The following is an 18,175-nucleotide window of genomic DNA, read 5'->3' on the forward strand; positions in this document are numbered from 1 at the left end:
CCCCCTCCTATGACGCCCCTGCTAAGGACACAGCAGCAGGAAACTTGGATACAAGTGCAGCTAGAAAGCTTCTGTAGGCGGTGTGTGAGTGTTTCAGAGGGATTTCAGAAATACCAATTTAAGTATCATGGCTTTGCACACTAGATGGCGCTGTGTGGTAACATCCCAGCATGTCAATGAGTTACTTCACCTCAGAGGGACGCTTCCCTTTTTTTTCATTTTGGACAGCAGCCACCCATCACATGGAAACCTCTGAGTATTTATGTTTTTAATTATCCCACCATATACTTACCTCAACATGATGTTTACTTAATGCTCCTCTGAGAGTGGAGCTTTCTAGGCTCCAGCTTTAAATGAACTTTTCTATACTTTCTATGAACTTCTCTTTGGGGTATTTTTGTTTATAATCATGAGGATGGAAATCATTGTACAGTAGAGACCTGCAGAATGTCTGAGGCCTGTTATAATGAATGTGTACTATCCTTATAAATCTTTGTGTAACTTTTTTATCTCTGTTCATCACAAGCTGGCCCACTTGTTTGCTAGTACATTTAATAAAATAATATTTGACAGCATCCCAGTGGATAATGTTTAAGCCAATACAGAATAAAAACAGGATCCTTGTTGGTGGTGAATGCAGCTGGAGTCCTCTCCCATAAACACGCGGACTTCAATAAGTTGAGGTGATTAAAAGGCTCTGTCATTATTCTTTCACTCGTTAAGACGGCCTCTCGGATTTCAAGTGTCTCCTTTTACACTCCCTGAGCCGCCACATTCATCATGGGACTGGGCTGAAGTTTTATTGCTGCCGCTAGAGGTGGATGCAAAAACAAAAGTTGAGTGTGGGATGGACTCAGAGGGCAACTAGCCCCAGTACTCTCTCTGGGGGGAGAGGGGGAAAAAGAAAGAAGAATGCGAGCCGGGGCATGAGTCGATCTCCTCTCTGTTCTTTTTTGACACAGCTCAACACATTTCATCCACTGGAAACTCCGGGTTATCCCTCGACGTTATGGGCGTACCTACGTGTTTCTGCATCACAGAGGAGTAAGGTGAGGGACGGGGTCATAGCTCCATAAATACTTGGTGTGGCTGAGGCTTTGGATGGACCCTGGAGGAGTACATACTGCTGGAGGAGCTTTACGCACAGGAGAGGAGCGCCGACTTTTCTGCAAGCTGATACCTCATTTGTAGAAGCGCTGACTGGTAAAAAGCCTCCTCAGTTACCACCGGGAAAGTTGTGGTGCCTCTGTCCAATATGGAAAGTCTATGATTCTGTATTTAGCAGAGATACAAGTGGTTTTACTTTTCTCACAGAGTGCGATGTAGTTCAACTTCACACCCCCAAAGTGAACTTGTCAAGATGACAGCGCTTACACCCCTGAGCCGTGCTGTGCTTGGACTCGCGTGGAGCTGCTTGAGTTTTCTGTCCTGCGCTCATTGCGGCTTAAGTGACAACCATGTGCACTCCAGTTTTATTTACAGGAGGTTGCGCAATCACGAACGCAGGGAGATCCAGAGAGAGATCCTCTCCATCCTGGGCTTGCCTCACCGTCCGAGGCCCTTCTCTCCCGGTAAGCAGGCGTCCTCCGCGCCGCTCTTCATGCTCGACCTGTACAACGCCATGGCCGTGGAGGCGGAGGAGGAGGAGGAGGAGGGAGCGCAGCACGGCGCGGGGAAGAGCTTCAGTGCCAAGGCTCAAGGGCACTCCAGGAAAGGTTACTACAGCCCACAGCAGGCCGGCTACTCCCGTGTGGCACAACCTTACCGAGCGGCCCCTCTGTTAGGCCACAGCCCCGCACTCACCACAGCGCACGACACCAACTTTCTCAATGATGCCGACATGGTCATGAGCTTTGTCAATTTAGGTAAGTGGCATTAAAGTGACATAGTGTCTCATCACGTTTCCTTAAATCTATATTAAGTGAAACAAAATGAGGATGCAGGTCAGGTTTCAGTATAATTTAGAGAGATCTCTCAGTTTTAAAAACTCTATCTCCAGCTTATCTTCATCCCTTCCACTGTAAAGGAAATTAATAAGGTATAATAAGGATTTTAACTGAATGGGCTTTATCTGTGTACTTAATGAAAAGCCTCATATTTTCCACATTAAGTGCAATTTTTGTCCAATCACCCCCTGCAGACAAGGAACAATAAAATACAAGAACATTAAAATTATGTGTTCAAGAGTTCAAGAATAAAGCCTATTTTAATTCATTAAGGCAAATCTGTAGAGAGATTAAGTCTAAGTTAATTAAGTCTAATTAAATACTTAAGTAATTAAGCCTGCTGTGTTGGTATCAGCACATGCAGTTCATTTTGTGAAAATAATTCGACATGTGTAGCTTTTGTTTGAATAATCTGAGCTATGTTGTCCTATTAAGAAAAATCTAACAGTATTAGTTATGTTATCGAGTTGTTGACTTCATCCCAGTATCACTGTTTTTTTTCCCCTCTAAATTACTACATCTGAATTTGAACATGTAAGTACATTTTCAGACTCAGTTACTTTGGTCTTGTGTGAAATATTTAGTATTTAACAGAATTAGGCCCAACATTTTGACCTTTTCAATTTGTGCTGCTTCCTATTAAAAAGCAGCTGATCTGTATAATGATTGTGTTTGTTCAGTAGCAGCGACCCTTAACCCAGCAGTTCAGAGCACCTTATCAGATGACTGTCTGACCTTGAGAAAATTGGTCTAAATTATTTCCTGTTGTTAAAAGAGGAGTGATATTGACGGATGCCTTTATGTCTTGAGGTTCTGTCACCAAGAGAAAGCTCTGTTCCTCATATTTGTGTTATCTGTAGCATTAATAGTTCTTTGATGAGAATTAAAATATTAGGCATGCTACATCAAGAGTTATTAAAAAATGAGATATGATGCAGCATTGCAGGATCCCAATGAAAGTTTTAAAAAATGTCACTGTAAATGAACTTGTTGGTGTTGTAGTTTTAGGGCTTTTATTTTCTTAAATAAAGAGCAAAACATGTAAAAGTGAATTTGTGTAGAGTTGCTTGGGAGTATAATCCCTCACCTTGGCCTGAGCCCATCTGTTTCCACTTACCACTATAGCAGGGCATGTACACTGTCAGCCTTGAAAGCTCTGCTCTCGTTCTGGGGACTGTCAGTAAAGTGTTCAATGGGGCTCTGTCTTTATTACAGTACACTCAAATATAGCTACTGATCTCAACTGTTTTACAAACGTCTATGTGGCATTTCATGCAGTTTAATATGCTTACTGTAACCATTCGACCTTTCGGTGTGTACAGCTATTGAAAGATCCATGCATGAGGCTGTTTGCAGTGGGAGTAGAGATGAAACACACGGGTCATTTGTTAATCTTGTTAACAAAATACTTTCCTTGTAAGTACGCATGCTGCTCTCCCTTACCAGATGAGAAGTCATTATTATTTAATCTTTGATTTTAAAGTTAAATGCTCTGTGCTCTCAGTGGCACCTCTGCTTCAGATTACTGCCTGTGGCTAATATAATGGAACACGCACAGTGGGTAAAAGTCAGACCTGACCTCTGACCTGTTTGTGCTAAGTAACCACAGGCGTTCTCCCCCGATAAAATATCAGGGAAACGCACCGCATGATATCACCACGGATGACAGAAAATCCACTGACCTCAGCCGCATGCCGCTTTTCTGCCGCCAGGCAGGGGTGTGAGACAGTTAGCAGCCGCTTTTTTTAGTAGTATCAAAGTATCTTTTGTCAGCAATGTTGATCCACAGTGAGGCTTTGATTATTTAAGTCACTGCTTTAAGGGGGTTTATCTTATCTACAAAAATAGATGCCACCTCTTGAAAAAAAAACTGCACATATCTTTTATTTATTTCCATGCAGTGAAATATGAAATGACCACTCATGTGTTCAGTTTTTAAACAGTTTCAAAAATGACAGGCCTATAGACGTCTCATTATATTAGAAATATTTAGTTTTAAAGGTTAAGGGTCATTAAACACTCTTTGTATGAAACCTACAGGAGGTCAGCAAAAGGTCAGAAATGAGGTCAGAGTAGACGCTCACATGACGTTGAAGAATCCTGTCTGGTCTTTTCTCTCACTTGAGGAGCAGACGAAAGTGTCTTTAATTGAAATCAGCCTGTTTTTCTTAAGTGACAGCCCATTCATCATGGCCAGAGAATGCAGTTAGGCACACAGTAGAGGGCCTGTCTGGGAACTGCTACCTGTATTCAGTTGACTGATTTAATGAACTGGAAAGTGCTTTTGTTGGTAGTCAAAATGTTTGGATTGGACCTGGAATGTAAAAGAAGATGTGATAAATTACTCTTTTTCTGTGCGTTAATGCTGGCATATTTTCTCCTTAGAGCAACGCACGCAGAGGTTCAGGAGTTGAAGTCATATTTTTTGATCAGTGTGTGAGCTTTGCTGCCAGTAAAAATGAAATTCTTCATAAAATATATTTCTTTCCCAGTGGAGAAAGATAAAGATTTTTCTCACCAACGGAGGCACTACAAGGAGTTCCGTTTCGATCTGACTCAGATCCCGGACGGAGAGGCGGTGACTGCTGCAGAGTTTCGGATCTATAAGGACCGCAGCCATGCTCGCTACGACAATGTTACTCTGAAGGTTACCATATATCAAGTCATCAAGGAATATCAGAACAAGTAAGTACCTAATCCACCATAACCAAACATTAAAGGCGGTGGTGGATTGTAACAAAGTACAATTTTGAGGTACTTGAGCTTGAGTATTTTCATTTAATTTTTTATTACACTGCATTTATCTGACAAAAGTATTAGAAGTTACATAAAATCAAGAGTTTACATACAAAACATATGACGAGTTCCCATTGTTACAACTACTAAAAATATATAAAGTAGTTAAAATAAGTTCTCCCTACGCCAGCTAAAAGCTTAGATTGCTGCTTTTTGATCAGAACTTTTAGTCCACTACACTCTGACAGGGGCCCAGTGAGTACTTGTACCCCAAGCAGTTATCTTATTTCACAGTTAAAAAGGCAAACAGTCCAACAGCTATTGTCTTGCACAGTTAAAACTTTCCACTCGCACAGAGCGCCTTTCTATCTCCAACTCTGTTCTCCTTCATTCGCACCATGTCTGCCTTACAAATATAGTTCTCGGATAAAGAGAACTCCATTAGCAAGTTGGCCACTTATGAAGCTTGGAAGGTCCATCAGTTATCACTCGTCTTGTGTTGCCTGCCAAGCTGGCCGCGTCCCAGATGAAACCATGAGGGCCCACAACAGGGGGGGAAGGGGCTCCCTCGGGTGCTCCCGTGGTCACTGTTATGCCCGCCACCTGCCTGTCTTAACAATATTCCGGAAGTTTAAACCATGACATAGCTGAATACACAAGGGTGTACTTAAAAGTGGGCCCACATTTGCTTGCCAAAAATGTGTGTGGGTGATTGAAGGGGAGATATGGCCCTCCTGGGCTTTGAAAAGGTCCAAGTCAATGGACTCTGCCATCTTAAAGGGGAAGACTGCTCAGTTTAGGTTTTCACACACTGCTTTATGGGGAATAGTGTGTTTGAGGTAGCATTCACAAAGAAGAACTAGTTTGTCCCAGTGCAAGAAATATTGCAGTGTGTGATTTAAAAGTTTGCTTAAGTTTTTCCTCAACTTAAAAAGCCACAGTGAGTTTAAATTATATGAGTACCATTAGTTTGTAAGCCAAACTTCAGTTTCTACAAAATTCACTTGTGCACCAACTTGAGTATGGCAAAGTAAGAAGATACTTAGTGGGTTTAAGTGGAAAATTAAGCCACTTTGTTTGAAGCATATGAAGGCTTTAAGATGACCATGAACACTAATAGCAATGTCCCCAGCTCAAATCCACCCAGGGAGCCTCTCCCCTCACTTCCTGTCAACAGTACTTTAAACAGTGGTTCCCAAATGGTGGGTCACCGTCCAAAAATTGTGACTCATGACTGTGTCAAGTTTCTGATCATTTCAAGATACAACCACCATAGCAGGCTTAACAAACCCTTCTGCTGGACAAAGAAACAAACAAATAAAAGATTATGATTTACCTATGAAGCGTTATCCTAATCCACAGATCCATATTATCCAGACTGAATCACAGTTTACACAGCCCCCATTTTATTTCTAACACACTGCCAAATGCCCAATCATCTAAATCCAATGAAATATTTAGTCTAAACACATCAATGCATCCATAAATATCCACAAACTGACATTGCACCGTCTCAAATGTTCATATTTCTCTTCATATCATCCATAATTTCTCCCATTCTGCACAAACAAACCGACTGATATACAGTACAGTATCTTAAAATAGAGGGGGACTCCTGGCCTTTCCAGCAACACCTCACTTGAGCAAATAGGAGCTTCCAATGCTGTTGTTATGGCCTTGATAGCCAACCAAGGCTTGAGCTGAAGGACCACATTTCCTGTAGTGTAGAGGTATTTAAAGAGGCAGTGATTGGCCAACCCAAACCCGAGGCTTATCACTTACAGTGGTTCTGACTGTTAGTATTACTTTTAAAATAAGATCATGCATGTACATGTACTAAATACAGAATAAGAACAGTTTTCAATTCACTTTCAGTATGCTTTGAAAAGGTGTTGTAGGGGAATTTAGGTGAATTTTACAGGACATTAAAGAGGATTTCTACTATGTAATCACTGCAGATGGGTTTACATTGGTGTTAGTTTAAAGCCCTGTGTGTCTCAGGCAGACGCTAAATTGGTGCATTGTGCATTGGTATCACACCAAGGGCCACTGACCAAGCTGCTGTATTTTTACGCCCCGTGAATGAGAGTGGGTCGTTACCTCCATGTTTGCTTGCTAGCAGTTTCCTCCTTCACTGCTGTTCTTTGTATATTGCAAGATGTTTTGGTACTTTATTGTCACTTAGAGTCGATTAGGGAAACCATCGTCCTTGAGCACATGAATGGAACAAAACAAGGACCTCTTCAAAACATATTGCTTCATATATCTACAGTTCTAGTGGTCAAAAACCCCACAGGGTGCCTTTAAAACCAGACGACTACGCACCACCCTGACCTTCTTTCACTCCACTATATCAACGTCAGAGGACGCCCTGCACTGCTACTGAACTTCGCTGCCCAACATAAATTACTATTGGAAAATAGTGGCACATGAACATAATTTGCAGGAGACAGACTTGTCTAAAAAGAGAGGTTACTGCTTTCCCTAGTTTCGACTCACTTTAACTCACTCTCTGTGGAACAGTACATCCAGTAATCACAGATGAAGGGGCAGGATAAGTACTTTCCTCTTGGATATGGCTATGGGAATAATGAATTCTTACCTACACAAACTAAATTATCACAGGATATGAGCTTAATACTGTACTTTTCAAAGAGGAAGTTCACCAGCATGTCACTCATAAAGATTGACCTCGTGGAATTCCACATGAGGTTGAGTTTTATTACACCTGTAATAAACACATGAATAATTCTTGAACTATTGAGGCCACATGGAAACTCTTGGTTCTCTCCCACCAGCACCGCGTAACCACAAAAACTGAACAGGCGCTGCCTTATCCAATCTGCCACTTGAAAGGAATCCAATGCAAATTGCGAAGCGGGGCTTTTTCAACTTAGCATTGATCGATACCTTATGTCAGGCTCATGTTAAAAATACACCAGGGCTGATATACATGATTCATAACTCCTGAAATGTTTTGCCCATCAAATAGCCGAAATCTTGGCACATGTTTAATACCACACAACTCTGCAGTTTATTACAAGTCACAGCTTCTTCAACAATTGCCCCGCTGCTTTCTTTTTTATCTCCAGTACGAAGCCAGAGCACAAAAATGACTAAATTACTCTAACACACCAAATCAACAGTTTTTAATACCGAAGGCCTTTTTTAGAGAAGAATGTTTCAAAAGGATAAAGAGATCAAGAAACTAATAAAAGCCATTCAGATTGTTGGCTTCTGCTACACAGTTTGGGCGAAGCATTCATTCGTGATCAGTCAGTGATACCTCGTTTATCTGTTCCAGTCTAACTGGTTGAGACCTCTTGGACTCAGTTTAAATGCCCTCAAAGAAGCATATGGTTTCTTTTTTTGTGTCCCATTAAAGCTATGCAACATTAAGGTGCACAGACAGTTTTAATTTGTTCTAGGGCTTAACGTTCTGTAGCAGGCACTGGGGTTTTGTAATATGTTTATAATGAAGCAGTAAAGTGACCACACTGATTTCACTAGCACCTCTCTGAAATGCATGAGTAATAATCTTGAAAACCAACATACCCACAGAGCCTAAAAATTAAGTACATTTTCAATGGATTATGAAATATTTTAGAAAATTAGAAGACATAACATATGTTGTTTTGTTGTGTAATAGCAGGTGCTGCTTTCATGTATGTCCTGGCTCTTTGAGAGTGCATCATTCTAACTGCGGTTTATTTAACACAGATGTCTCATTTTTTTTTCTTACCTTCAGAGATGCAGAGACGTTCCTGCTCGACTCCAAAAAGGTCCAGGCATCCGATGGGGGCTGGCTTGTGTTTGACATCACGGCCACCAGTAACCACTGGGTGATGAACCCGCAGCAGAACCTGGGCCTGCAGCTCTGCGTGGAGACTGTGGATGGCAAGTGAAGTCAGCCTCACCTTCTGTGAATTTGTAACAGACTCTTGGAACTTAGAAAGGGTCAGGAAGTTTAGGAAGTTCATGACAACACAATGTCTGCATTTGACACAAAACTCATGTTTTCATTGACCTGGGGACAAATGTGACTTGTGTCTTTGACAGTAATGAATTATTTTGTTATTTACCACAAATAAATGGCCTTAAATCCATCAAAAAGTTCAATAGGTTGACCTAGTATTTTTTAAAGATACTGGACTGACCTTTTAAGCATAAAATGATACAAAATCCCTTTTTTTTCCTTCTTTATTTTTATCGTTTTATTTACCTCCTGTTTTTTACAGGCCGAAGTATCAACATAAAGTCTGCTGGAATCATTGGGAGGAATGGGCCTCAGTCCAAACAGCCTTTCCTGGTTGCTTTCTTCAAGGCCAGTGGGGTGTTGCTTCGCTCTGTCAGAGCTGCTGGTGGGAAAAAAAAGAACCACAATCGCAATAAATCTACAAATCAACAAGAATCATCTAGGGCACCAAAAACTGGAGGTATGTGTACTTTTATGATGTAGTTAAGATGCTATATTTTTTTTCCTATTGACATCCGATATCTTAATAGGATACATTTTAATGACATCCTTTCATCCTGCTTGCGACCATCGTTCCATGAGACCGTCACCCATTAGTGAAACAAACCTTCATTTGCAGCAGCAAGATATCTCTACAATTACCACCCAGATTACCAGTAATTAAAAATAATTGGATAGTGGCACAGCCGTATAATACACTGCCCTGTACGTGTCATTAATCATTTATTATTTCAAGAAATAATTAATGAACGAGTAAAGGTTTTTGGATTATTACAATCCTCTTAATTAATCAGCCTGTTGTATGGATGTATGACCTTCAAGAAAACACCTGCAACTCCAAATTTAATGTAACATCCATTATTTTTTAATAGTATAAAATTTACAAGAAATATATATGCTATTATGGGATGATCTTTTGTACCACCAAAAATCTGTATTTATGAACTTTATTTGTGGTGCATTTGTTCAGACGCTTTCTGTTTCACTCTCATGCTAACTTTATACAGTAAGCAATTAAATATGCATTACTTTCTGTTATGATTAATAATGTTTTGTCTTTTTCAGATTACAACACAAGTGAACAGAAGCAAGCCTGCAAGAAGCATGAACTCTATGTCAGTTTTCGAGACTTAGGCTGGCAGGTAAGGCAACATTATTCTGCATCACAAAACATTTAAAACACCAACAAATGGTGGTATCACAATGAGCAACACATTATAAGGTTTCATAAATAAAGAGAGCTATTTTTTTCCACAAGGATTGGATCATTGCACCTGAGGGCTATGCTGCTTTTTACTGTGATGGTGAATGCTCTTTTCCACTCAACGCGCACATGAATGCAACAAATCATGCGATTGTGCAAACCCTGGTAAGTGTTCTTCAGAGTGTTGGATGTGTGTATTGCAATAAAAATTGTGTTATGAGCTACCATAATGTTCTTAGCAGTTATAATTCATTTGAAACACACTGCTGTTGCACCTCTTTTAAACTGACTTCATGCTCTCATTTATAGGTCCATTTAATGTTTCCTGACAACGTGCCAAAGCCATGCTGTGCCCCGACCAAGCTCAACGCAATATCAGTGCTTTACTTTGATGACAGCTCGAACGTCATCCTCAAGAAATATAGAAATATGGTAGTTAGGTCTTGTGGTTGCCATTAGTGGCTGGGCTAACTTTAATTTATGCTATCTGGTAAGGGAATCGCTGGAAAACACATCTGCTGCAGGTGTGATGTGATGTACAGTATTATGTATATAAAGTTTTATTATCTAATTTATTTTCTTTTTTTTAAAAAATAGCACTGAATATTGTGATATTTAAATGATTAGGACAAAATGTTGATTTTACCTTACGTCAGTTATCAGTTAACTTTTGTGTCCGTTGGCATATACTCCCTCTTAGTTACGTCCGTATAACTTTTATGAGTTAACTATTCACTGGAGTCATCATGATACATAAGATCGCTTCCCCTTCTGCTGGTTTTTCCCCTTTTACAATGCGTTTGTGCTATAAATGCTCACTGAGCTTTTGTCTATTAGTTTGTCTCCATTATGGACCAACGATTATAAAAGACAGATACATACAGAGAAATGTTCCAAAATGCAGCATGACAACTAAATCTGATGAAAAAAAAAAGGGAGACCACAGGGTGCAGTGGTGCCCTCAAGGGTGGCTGAGGGGGGCCATGGCCCCTTAAAGTATTTGCTGGCCCCCCCATTAACCCTCTAGCAAAAATAAGACCGAAGTTACTGTGTTCAAGAGGCTGTGGCACACTCATTTTTTAAGCTATTGTGCAACGGTAGGGGTATCTTGTGAACCTAGAAACCTAAAGCATCCATTGGTACAACCCATATTGGCATTGCTTGTCAGTAAGGGAGCTAAATAATGCTCCAAAGTGAGGCTAAATTTTGGTGAGGGAACAACTGGCATGGCCATTTTCATTTTTGTCCCTCGAAGTTTCACCTCAGGATACCTGAATAAAAATCGGTTCCATGGGTACCCAGGAGTCTCTTCTAAACTTGAGAATGTTTGTTTCCAGTAAATATTTTGTTCAATGTACTCCTTTGAATTGAAGTTGTACTTTTGTCTTTAATAGGAAAAGGACAACCAGCCTATTTGAAGAACAATGAATCACCTAACATGCATACAGATTCGTAACACATTGAAACAGGATTATTGTGGAACTTAAAATGTTAACTATAGACTACTGGTATTAGTCGAAGCACATCAGACAATTAGTAACATTAACTCTCCATATCAACATAGTTTTCAACTAGCATATATAGTTCAACAACATGAGTGGATACCTGAATTTCACTTATGACTTCTGATGATTTTCAGTGGCCTCATCTGGCCACCACTATGAAAAAATTCTGGGGGCGCCACTGACGAGATCACGCTATTAGCACTAATGTCACAACTTCAACAGGCTGTTGGAATAAATCAAATTGGATCAGTGGGAAAAAAAAAGTGAGTGTTCTCTGATGTGAACAAAACTGCCCAAAGCTATTTTCAAGCTGCCACTGCTTTTCAGCACTGATACTGTTTCACCTTTTCCAAGCCAGCTTTTTTTTTTTTTATGTATAAGAGTGTGTTCACAGAAGGGGATTATGTCAGTCTGGAATGAAGCTCTTATAATACTGAGTGTTTGCTCATGAATGCTTTGCAAATCTTGTCATTTTTTAAAACAATGTCTATGTAACTCTCCTCCATAAACACTGTCGTCTCATTCCTCTGTGGACTAGCTTTGCTCCGCAGAAATTCTTATGTTTGGGGAAAGTATATCTTAATGTAGAGTGTTGTGTATTTTAATAAATGTACCACTTGAAAACTCTTATCTTCTGCTTTGCCTTCACTTGACCTTATAGCTTGTCTTGCTCCATTTATTACCCTAAACTATAAGCAGAAATGCATTTTATCTTGGAGCTTTTCCCCCCTCCTCCAGCTGCAGCCTTTTCAAATTGAAGTTCTCCTTTTGTGTTTCTGTTTGGAGCTCTGCGGATGTTTTACACACTGTTGCCGGACTACCGTCTCAGTTTTATAAATGTTTGACAAGTATGATATAAACTAGGGGTCCACCCACGGAGCCTGTTGACATGCTCTTGGGGAGTGGTAATGCTAGTGGTACAGTGCTAGCAGTAAAGCAGTGCCGTGTCCTCCAAAAACAGCCCAAAAGGGTGATTATCATAAGGCTGCCAGCAGAGAACGGTATATCATTTGGTAAGCAATCCCTTCCTGATTATGGGGAAAGATACCATCCATCACATGATTTATGTTATGTGTATGGCACACCTCTGCTTGCTTGCATTCTCATATTTTGGATGTTGCCATCCGCTCAGGGCTGAGATTCACCGCCAGACACAAAGTGGAGATCATAAACTAAACTGAGGGAGTGTTGCTGCATTTCCTCCTCATTCAGGACGAGCAGACTTTCCAGAAAACTGCGAGCAAACGTGCTATTTCCAGAAAAGTCCTCTGGTTACGCAGGGATTTTCAATGGTCTTGGAAATCTAGGGATTAGGTTAAGGATTAATATTTATTTACACAACTGTGTTGACCTTCACTGAACACAGGATATGTACTGTTGCACTTTTTCTCCCCCCCTACCCTCCCACTTCTATAACATTTTTTTTCTCTGACATGGCAGAACATTGAGTGACTGTATTTCACTTAATTAAAAGCAGTGGCTGCCGGCCTGCCCAGATGTTATGTGGGCTCCATCTAAAAGGAGTGTTGACATTCAGTGAATAGAGAAGGCCACCTGCTAACTTAACTCTTGGCTTGAGGGGTGATTTGCATTCCTGCGGCCTGTTGCCTGGCATGATTACTCCTAGCACTTCACAATCCCATCTACTGTTTAATATCATGGATTCTTTCCAATTCAGCTACATTTCTTCCTTTTCTGTAACGCAGGAGCTGCTATGAATGAGCTCCTATTTAAGTGCTCCAAAACTACACGACCCTCTCGACAGCAACCTCACGACCACATGAAAGGGAAGGGCAACAATTGCCGTACTGAGGGCAGATTAATATAGTGGCCCCTTCTCCTCTTGAGACCCCCGTTGTCAAAAAACAGGCTGCAGTGAGTCAGAGGTGCCTTGACATTTATCAGATCAGCACTTCCACTTCTGAAACATACTCAAAAAAGGTCACAACCCATCACAGTTTACTTTTCATCAAGGGTTTCTTGTGAATTATTCATGCATCACGCTCTCAGGTTTATAGTGTATGTCACAACATACTGTTGGCTTCACCTAAACACAGTTACATAATGTCAGCATGTTGTTCCAGGTGCTGATATTAAGATTTTTTTCCACCACAAACATGTTTATTTTCCTAACCTGATTGAGAAAACAGACAAGTCCACGTGAGCGGCTGTTAAGAACATGTTCTTTTGTTCAGTAAATGTGATATATTTAGTGAGGTGAGATCATCTTGAGGCTCTCAGCAGGCTGGGGCTGGCTGGCTGTCAAGAGGTGCAAATGCTTGATGATTCAGGTCTTTTTAAAAAACCTAATCTGAACCATCACGAGTGGGAAATACTGCAAAACAAAAACACAGAGGTGATCATGTCATACCACTGACAGACAGCGGTGGGCAGAGTATTGACAATCTAAGTAAAAGTAAAAAAGTACCTGTTTAATAAATCACTCAAAGAACAAATTACTTTACTTTGTGGAAAAAAAGGGAAAAAACAGCACTTGATAAACCTTTTCTGAGCAGTCTTCCACTCTACCTCCATCTCTTCCTCTCTACCCCTTTCTTTCTCAGCATAACATCAAAGATTAACATTACAAATTAAACATTAGCAAAGCTAATTTTAGCTAGCTAACTACAGTTGCACCTACAGTATGTGCAACTTACTTTAACGTGCTGTTGGAGGGTAGAAGAGGAGCTACTTGCACAGACTAGTTGTAACAAAGGTGCAAATAGCAAATGTAGTGCAGTAAAAACTATATTGTTGGCTCAAAAATATACTCAAGTAAAGAGTAGAAGTACATTAAAAAAAGCAGCATGAAGAGTATTTGTCCCCTTAAAAAAGCACATATGTACTTATGTGCGTTACCACCCACCCCTGCTGTCAGAGGGTTTCGTGCTTTAGACATCCTCAAAATGTTCTCAGACTTATTCACAGAGGCTGCAATATTTACAAGTCTGTTTTCTTTTTCCAATAATGATTAAAGCCCACTTTTAGTCGAGTGATGCTTCAGTCATCCATGTTAAATAGTCCATAAACTTCAAAGATTCAAAGCAACTCAAGATAATTGGCAACAGTTTCTGAGTTTGGGAAAGCATGCAACAAAACTGATCTGGATATACTGAGAGGGGAAAGTATCTTTTCCTTATTATGTATGAGCAACAAGAATAAAAACTCTACTTCTTATTTTAAACTATGCATATTTTCCTCTGCAAATGCTTCTAAACCTCTTTAAGGCTTCCCGGCCTTGTAGAACACTTCCCATAATGATTTAGTTATAGTGTATTTTGAGTAGTTATTGATTTTGTAAACAAGTGTTCTGAATGGGAACATTTGTGTATGAAATAAATATCAAATGCGGTCCATGAAGGAAAATTTGGGTTTTACACAAACATACTCATAAACTGTGAAACTAAACATTTGTTCACAGTCTTAATGGAGTTTATATTATTGTAAAGCACATCCAGTTAAAAGTTATATTGTGACTGTCATTAATGTGCTCAATTAGTGGTACAGTCAATGTTAATGCAGGCAGGTTAGATGACTGACATGATGCTTATGTTTATCACGTACTGGTCATTCTAAAACAAGTACAAACCATAATAGTTATTGTTCATTTGGTTAACTTAGCCTGTGTTTTATCAATTTAGCCTCAGAGGTCTTTTTCTTTCTGAGGCTTAAAGTTTATTTTCAAAGTGTCACCTTGCAGTCCATCCACAAGGCAAGTGAAATTGTATCTAATAAAAATGTTGTGCAGTTTACCTAATTCATCTCCCCACATATGGTTCTCCTTATTTGTATTCTGTGGGTGGGCTATGACTTCCATACAGCTCAATCAGTCCCTCTTGAGAAGGGAGACCATATGGGTCGCATTTTTACATGTTGTTTGGTATGACAAGGCTGCAGCAGGACCGGCGAGGAATGTGTCCCGGCAGAGGGCAACGCTGAAACCCAGTTATGTTTGCTTGTTATTCACATATGCACATTAGCTTCCCCAGCCAGAGAGGAGAGGGTTTTGGGTTCTCGGAGTTACAACAGGCTGTTTGTGAAGTCAACTGCCACTTCCCATTACTACTAGAGGTGGCACCTGTGCATTTAGAGCGTTTCTACATTTTGAAGTCTTGTATTTTTTGTCTAAATTAAAGACATGCATTAAAACATATGGCTGAATTTCATCATTAAAAACAGTTATGCAGTGTTTTTCTGAGATGATTTAATAAATAAACTAGAATCCTAAATTGAAGCCTTCTGTTTACTTTGTATAACTGAATAAAATGTATTTCGGCGCAGTTGTTTTTAAAGTAAATCCCAGTTGGGCTTCCCGTCTATTGCATGCAGCATTTATGAAACATATTTTCCACAAGAATCCAGAAAAAACATGTGAGTTTTTTAAGATGCTTTTGTGGGTTTGTCTCAGTAGAAATAAAGCTTATGACATGATATGCTAACAATGTCCGCTGTCTTTTTTTTTTTTGCTGGTAAATTATGTCCTCCTGTCACCCATATTGTACAATTTATGTCAAAGAACACATAAAATGAGAAAAAAAAAGTTTAAAGGAAAAATACAAACCGAAGCAGATGCACAGGATATTAACCTGATTCTAAGGTCAAGGATGTCTCTATCCTGTACTAATCATGCTGATTTACTGTATCACTGAGCTTTTTAACCAGTGTTTAAAATGCTGCCAAGAAAACAGGGCACATCAGAAGAATCTGGGCACAATTACGAACTAAGGGAAGACAGAAAGAACAAAAAAGTACAATTCACTCCATAAAGGTAAAGTCTTTCTATTAAAACCTGCTGCTCTGTTGTTTTCAATGGTGAAAACACTCCAAAAAATACTTTTTTGTCCAAGTATTTAAATTTAATATAGAGTTAATCATCGTCCTTGTGGTGGCCAAGACAGTTTAAGGTATCTAATAGTGTTTATACTGTAATACCTTTTTCAGCAGAGCTACAACATTGTGTCTTGGTAACCTCTCTGCAGCAGCTGATTAAAGAAAGACAATAGCACATCTACTCATACCACTATTATTTCAATAAACCTCTTGATTCAATAGCTCTTGGAAATTACTTGAAACCCCCTTACATTATGTATGTCTAAACATAATTAAGACTGAATATCTTAAACACAATATTGGGATTATCTGAAGGTCCAGTCAGTCCAGTGTTTTCTATAAATACTGTGTGTTGTACCTCATTTTGGTACCAACTGAGTTTGAAGCAGTGGTGTAAAGAAACTTCATATATTTATTCAAGTACTGTACTTAAGTATGATTATGGTTATGATATGATTGTACTTTACTTGAGTATTTCCATTTGAGGCTAGTTTCTACTTCCACTCCACGACATCTTGCACTTTTCACTCCACTACATTTTTCTGACAGTTTTTTTTTTTGTTTTTTTTTTTTAAAAGATATTTTTTGGGGCATTTTAGCCTTTAATTGATAGTCAAGTGTGAAGGGGGGAGAGAGAGGGAGTGACATGCAGCAAAGGGCCATGGTGGAGTCGAACCCAGGCCGTTGCGGCAACAGCCTTGTACATGGGGCGCTGGCTCTATCCACCAAGCCACCGACACCCCCTGACAACTTTAGTTACTAGTTACTTTTAAGATCAAGGTTTTACACACAGAATATATGCTCAGTTTATGAAATATGATGCATTATAGATAAACTGTTACAGATTAAAATACCAAACGGTATAAAAAACTTACATTTTGCCTAATTTTGACAAGTTACAGCATAAAATGCTGCTTACACAAAAATGCAAACATAATATAACCCAGTAATATCACGTCTCACCTACAGATCTGCTGCTTTGTGAGTAAATACATTTTGCTGCAGTGAAAGATCGAATATTCCCTTTACAAGTGGTTTGAAGCACCAAGGATCAAAGCCGTCAAGTACTGAAAGCTGGTATCAAATGTCTGGTCTGATTCAGAATCTCCTTAATTTCTTTTTTGATGGTTCATTTGCTGACTTAAATCACAATTTTACCAAACTGACACTATTTTATCCAGGCATATTGTATGGCTGCTTGCCTACAACAATGATCTTTTGAGAATTTTGGCTTTCTTGGTTAAATAAAAGCAGGGTCATGTAGACAAAAAGAAATGGTATCTAAAAAAAATGTTGGTATCTGTACAAAAACTACTGCATTGTATTTACACTATAAAATAGTCAGCCCTAGACCAAGATACTTGTGACTTTACCAGCTTGATGTTTATCTGTCTTGTCATCGTCTTGCACCACTGTCAAAATAATGAACAAAACACGCTTCGGCGCCAATTTAGAGAGCAAATAGAGATGTCAACAGCCACCACTTAACCCAGTTCATGTATATTCTGGCTGCTGTAAATTCTGCTGTGAAATTCAATTTCTCCCACCAAGGAAAGGGATACACTGAAGGAAATCTCGATACTTTATGATCCAGTCGGAGCAGTAATTCAGCTGTGAAGTCCTCTGCGGTACAATATAAAAATCTGCACAATAAATATCTGGCTGCTTAGGAACATCCGCTTGAATGTGTCTGTGATAAAGCGGTGTTAACTAGTGCCTGGTGATTGAAGCATGTCAGAATAAATGATGCTGTAGCTAAGTGATTATTAACTGGTGAGGTTTTAAGCTTTTTGCTCACACTCTCGATTAAATTTAGATTAATATTCATCATTCTGAACAGCTGTCTACCACACTGTTACTTTAGGCTGCGTGTACAGAGCCGGAGAAATTGTATTTTACACATCAGTGCTCAACACTCATGATTGTGTGTGGACACAACACACAGGTCAGTGGCTTTTGTGACTGAAAGCCGCAGGGC

At 39.6% G+C, this 18,175-nt stretch overlaps 1 protein-coding gene and 1 long non-coding RNA gene across 3 annotated transcripts in view; one reads left to right on the forward strand and one right to left on the reverse strand.

Annotated features, from left to right (window-relative positions):
- Positions 1-18,175, reverse strand: part of LOC126406731 (uncharacterized) — a 54,554-nt gene that overhangs the window by 25,945 nt on the left and 10,434 nt on the right. Inside the window, exons 3-4 of one of the 2 annotated variants that reach the window (XR_007571735.1) lie at positions 8,905-9,040; positions 8,425-8,570 (exon numbers count right to left, since the gene is read on the reverse strand). This is a non-coding gene — a long non-coding RNA (uncharacterized LOC126406731). Of the gene's footprint in view, positions 1-8,424; positions 8,603-8,904; positions 9,041-18,175 lie in introns of both variants that reach the window. The other variant, XR_007571734.1, reaches the window with a different exon arrangement.
- On the forward strand, positions 769-11,983 carry bmp5 (bone morphogenetic protein 5). The gene is made up of 7 exons (XM_050071193.1): positions 769-1,865; positions 4,439-4,631; positions 8,431-8,579; positions 8,921-9,118; positions 9,724-9,800; positions 9,917-10,027; positions 10,172-11,983. The coding sequence occupies exons 1-7, from the start codon at positions 1,361-1,363 to the stop codon at positions 10,319-10,321; spliced, it is 1,383 nt and encodes a 460-aa protein (XP_049927150.1). The 5' UTR covers positions 769-1,360; the 3' UTR covers positions 10,322-11,983.

Source organism: Epinephelus moara, chromosome 19 (assembly GCF_006386435.1).
Source record: "Epinephelus moara isolate mb chromosome 19, YSFRI_EMoa_1.0, whole genome shotgun sequence".
NCBI lineage: Eukaryota > Metazoa > Chordata > Actinopteri > Perciformes > Serranidae > Epinephelus > Epinephelus moara.

Coding starts and splice junctions, on each gene's coding strand:
- bmp5 (XM_050071193.1), top strand. CDS start 1,361: ATGACAGCGCTTACACCCCTGAGCCGTGCTGTGCTTGGACTCGCGTGG. Junction 4,632..8,430: donor ATCAAGGAATATCAGAACAA/GTAAGTACCTAA, acceptor TCTTACCTTCAG/AGATGCAGAGACGTTCCTGC. Junction 9,801..9,916: donor TTCGAGACTTAGGCTGGCAG/GTAAGGCAACAT, acceptor TTTTTCCACAAG/GATTGGATCATTGCACCTGA.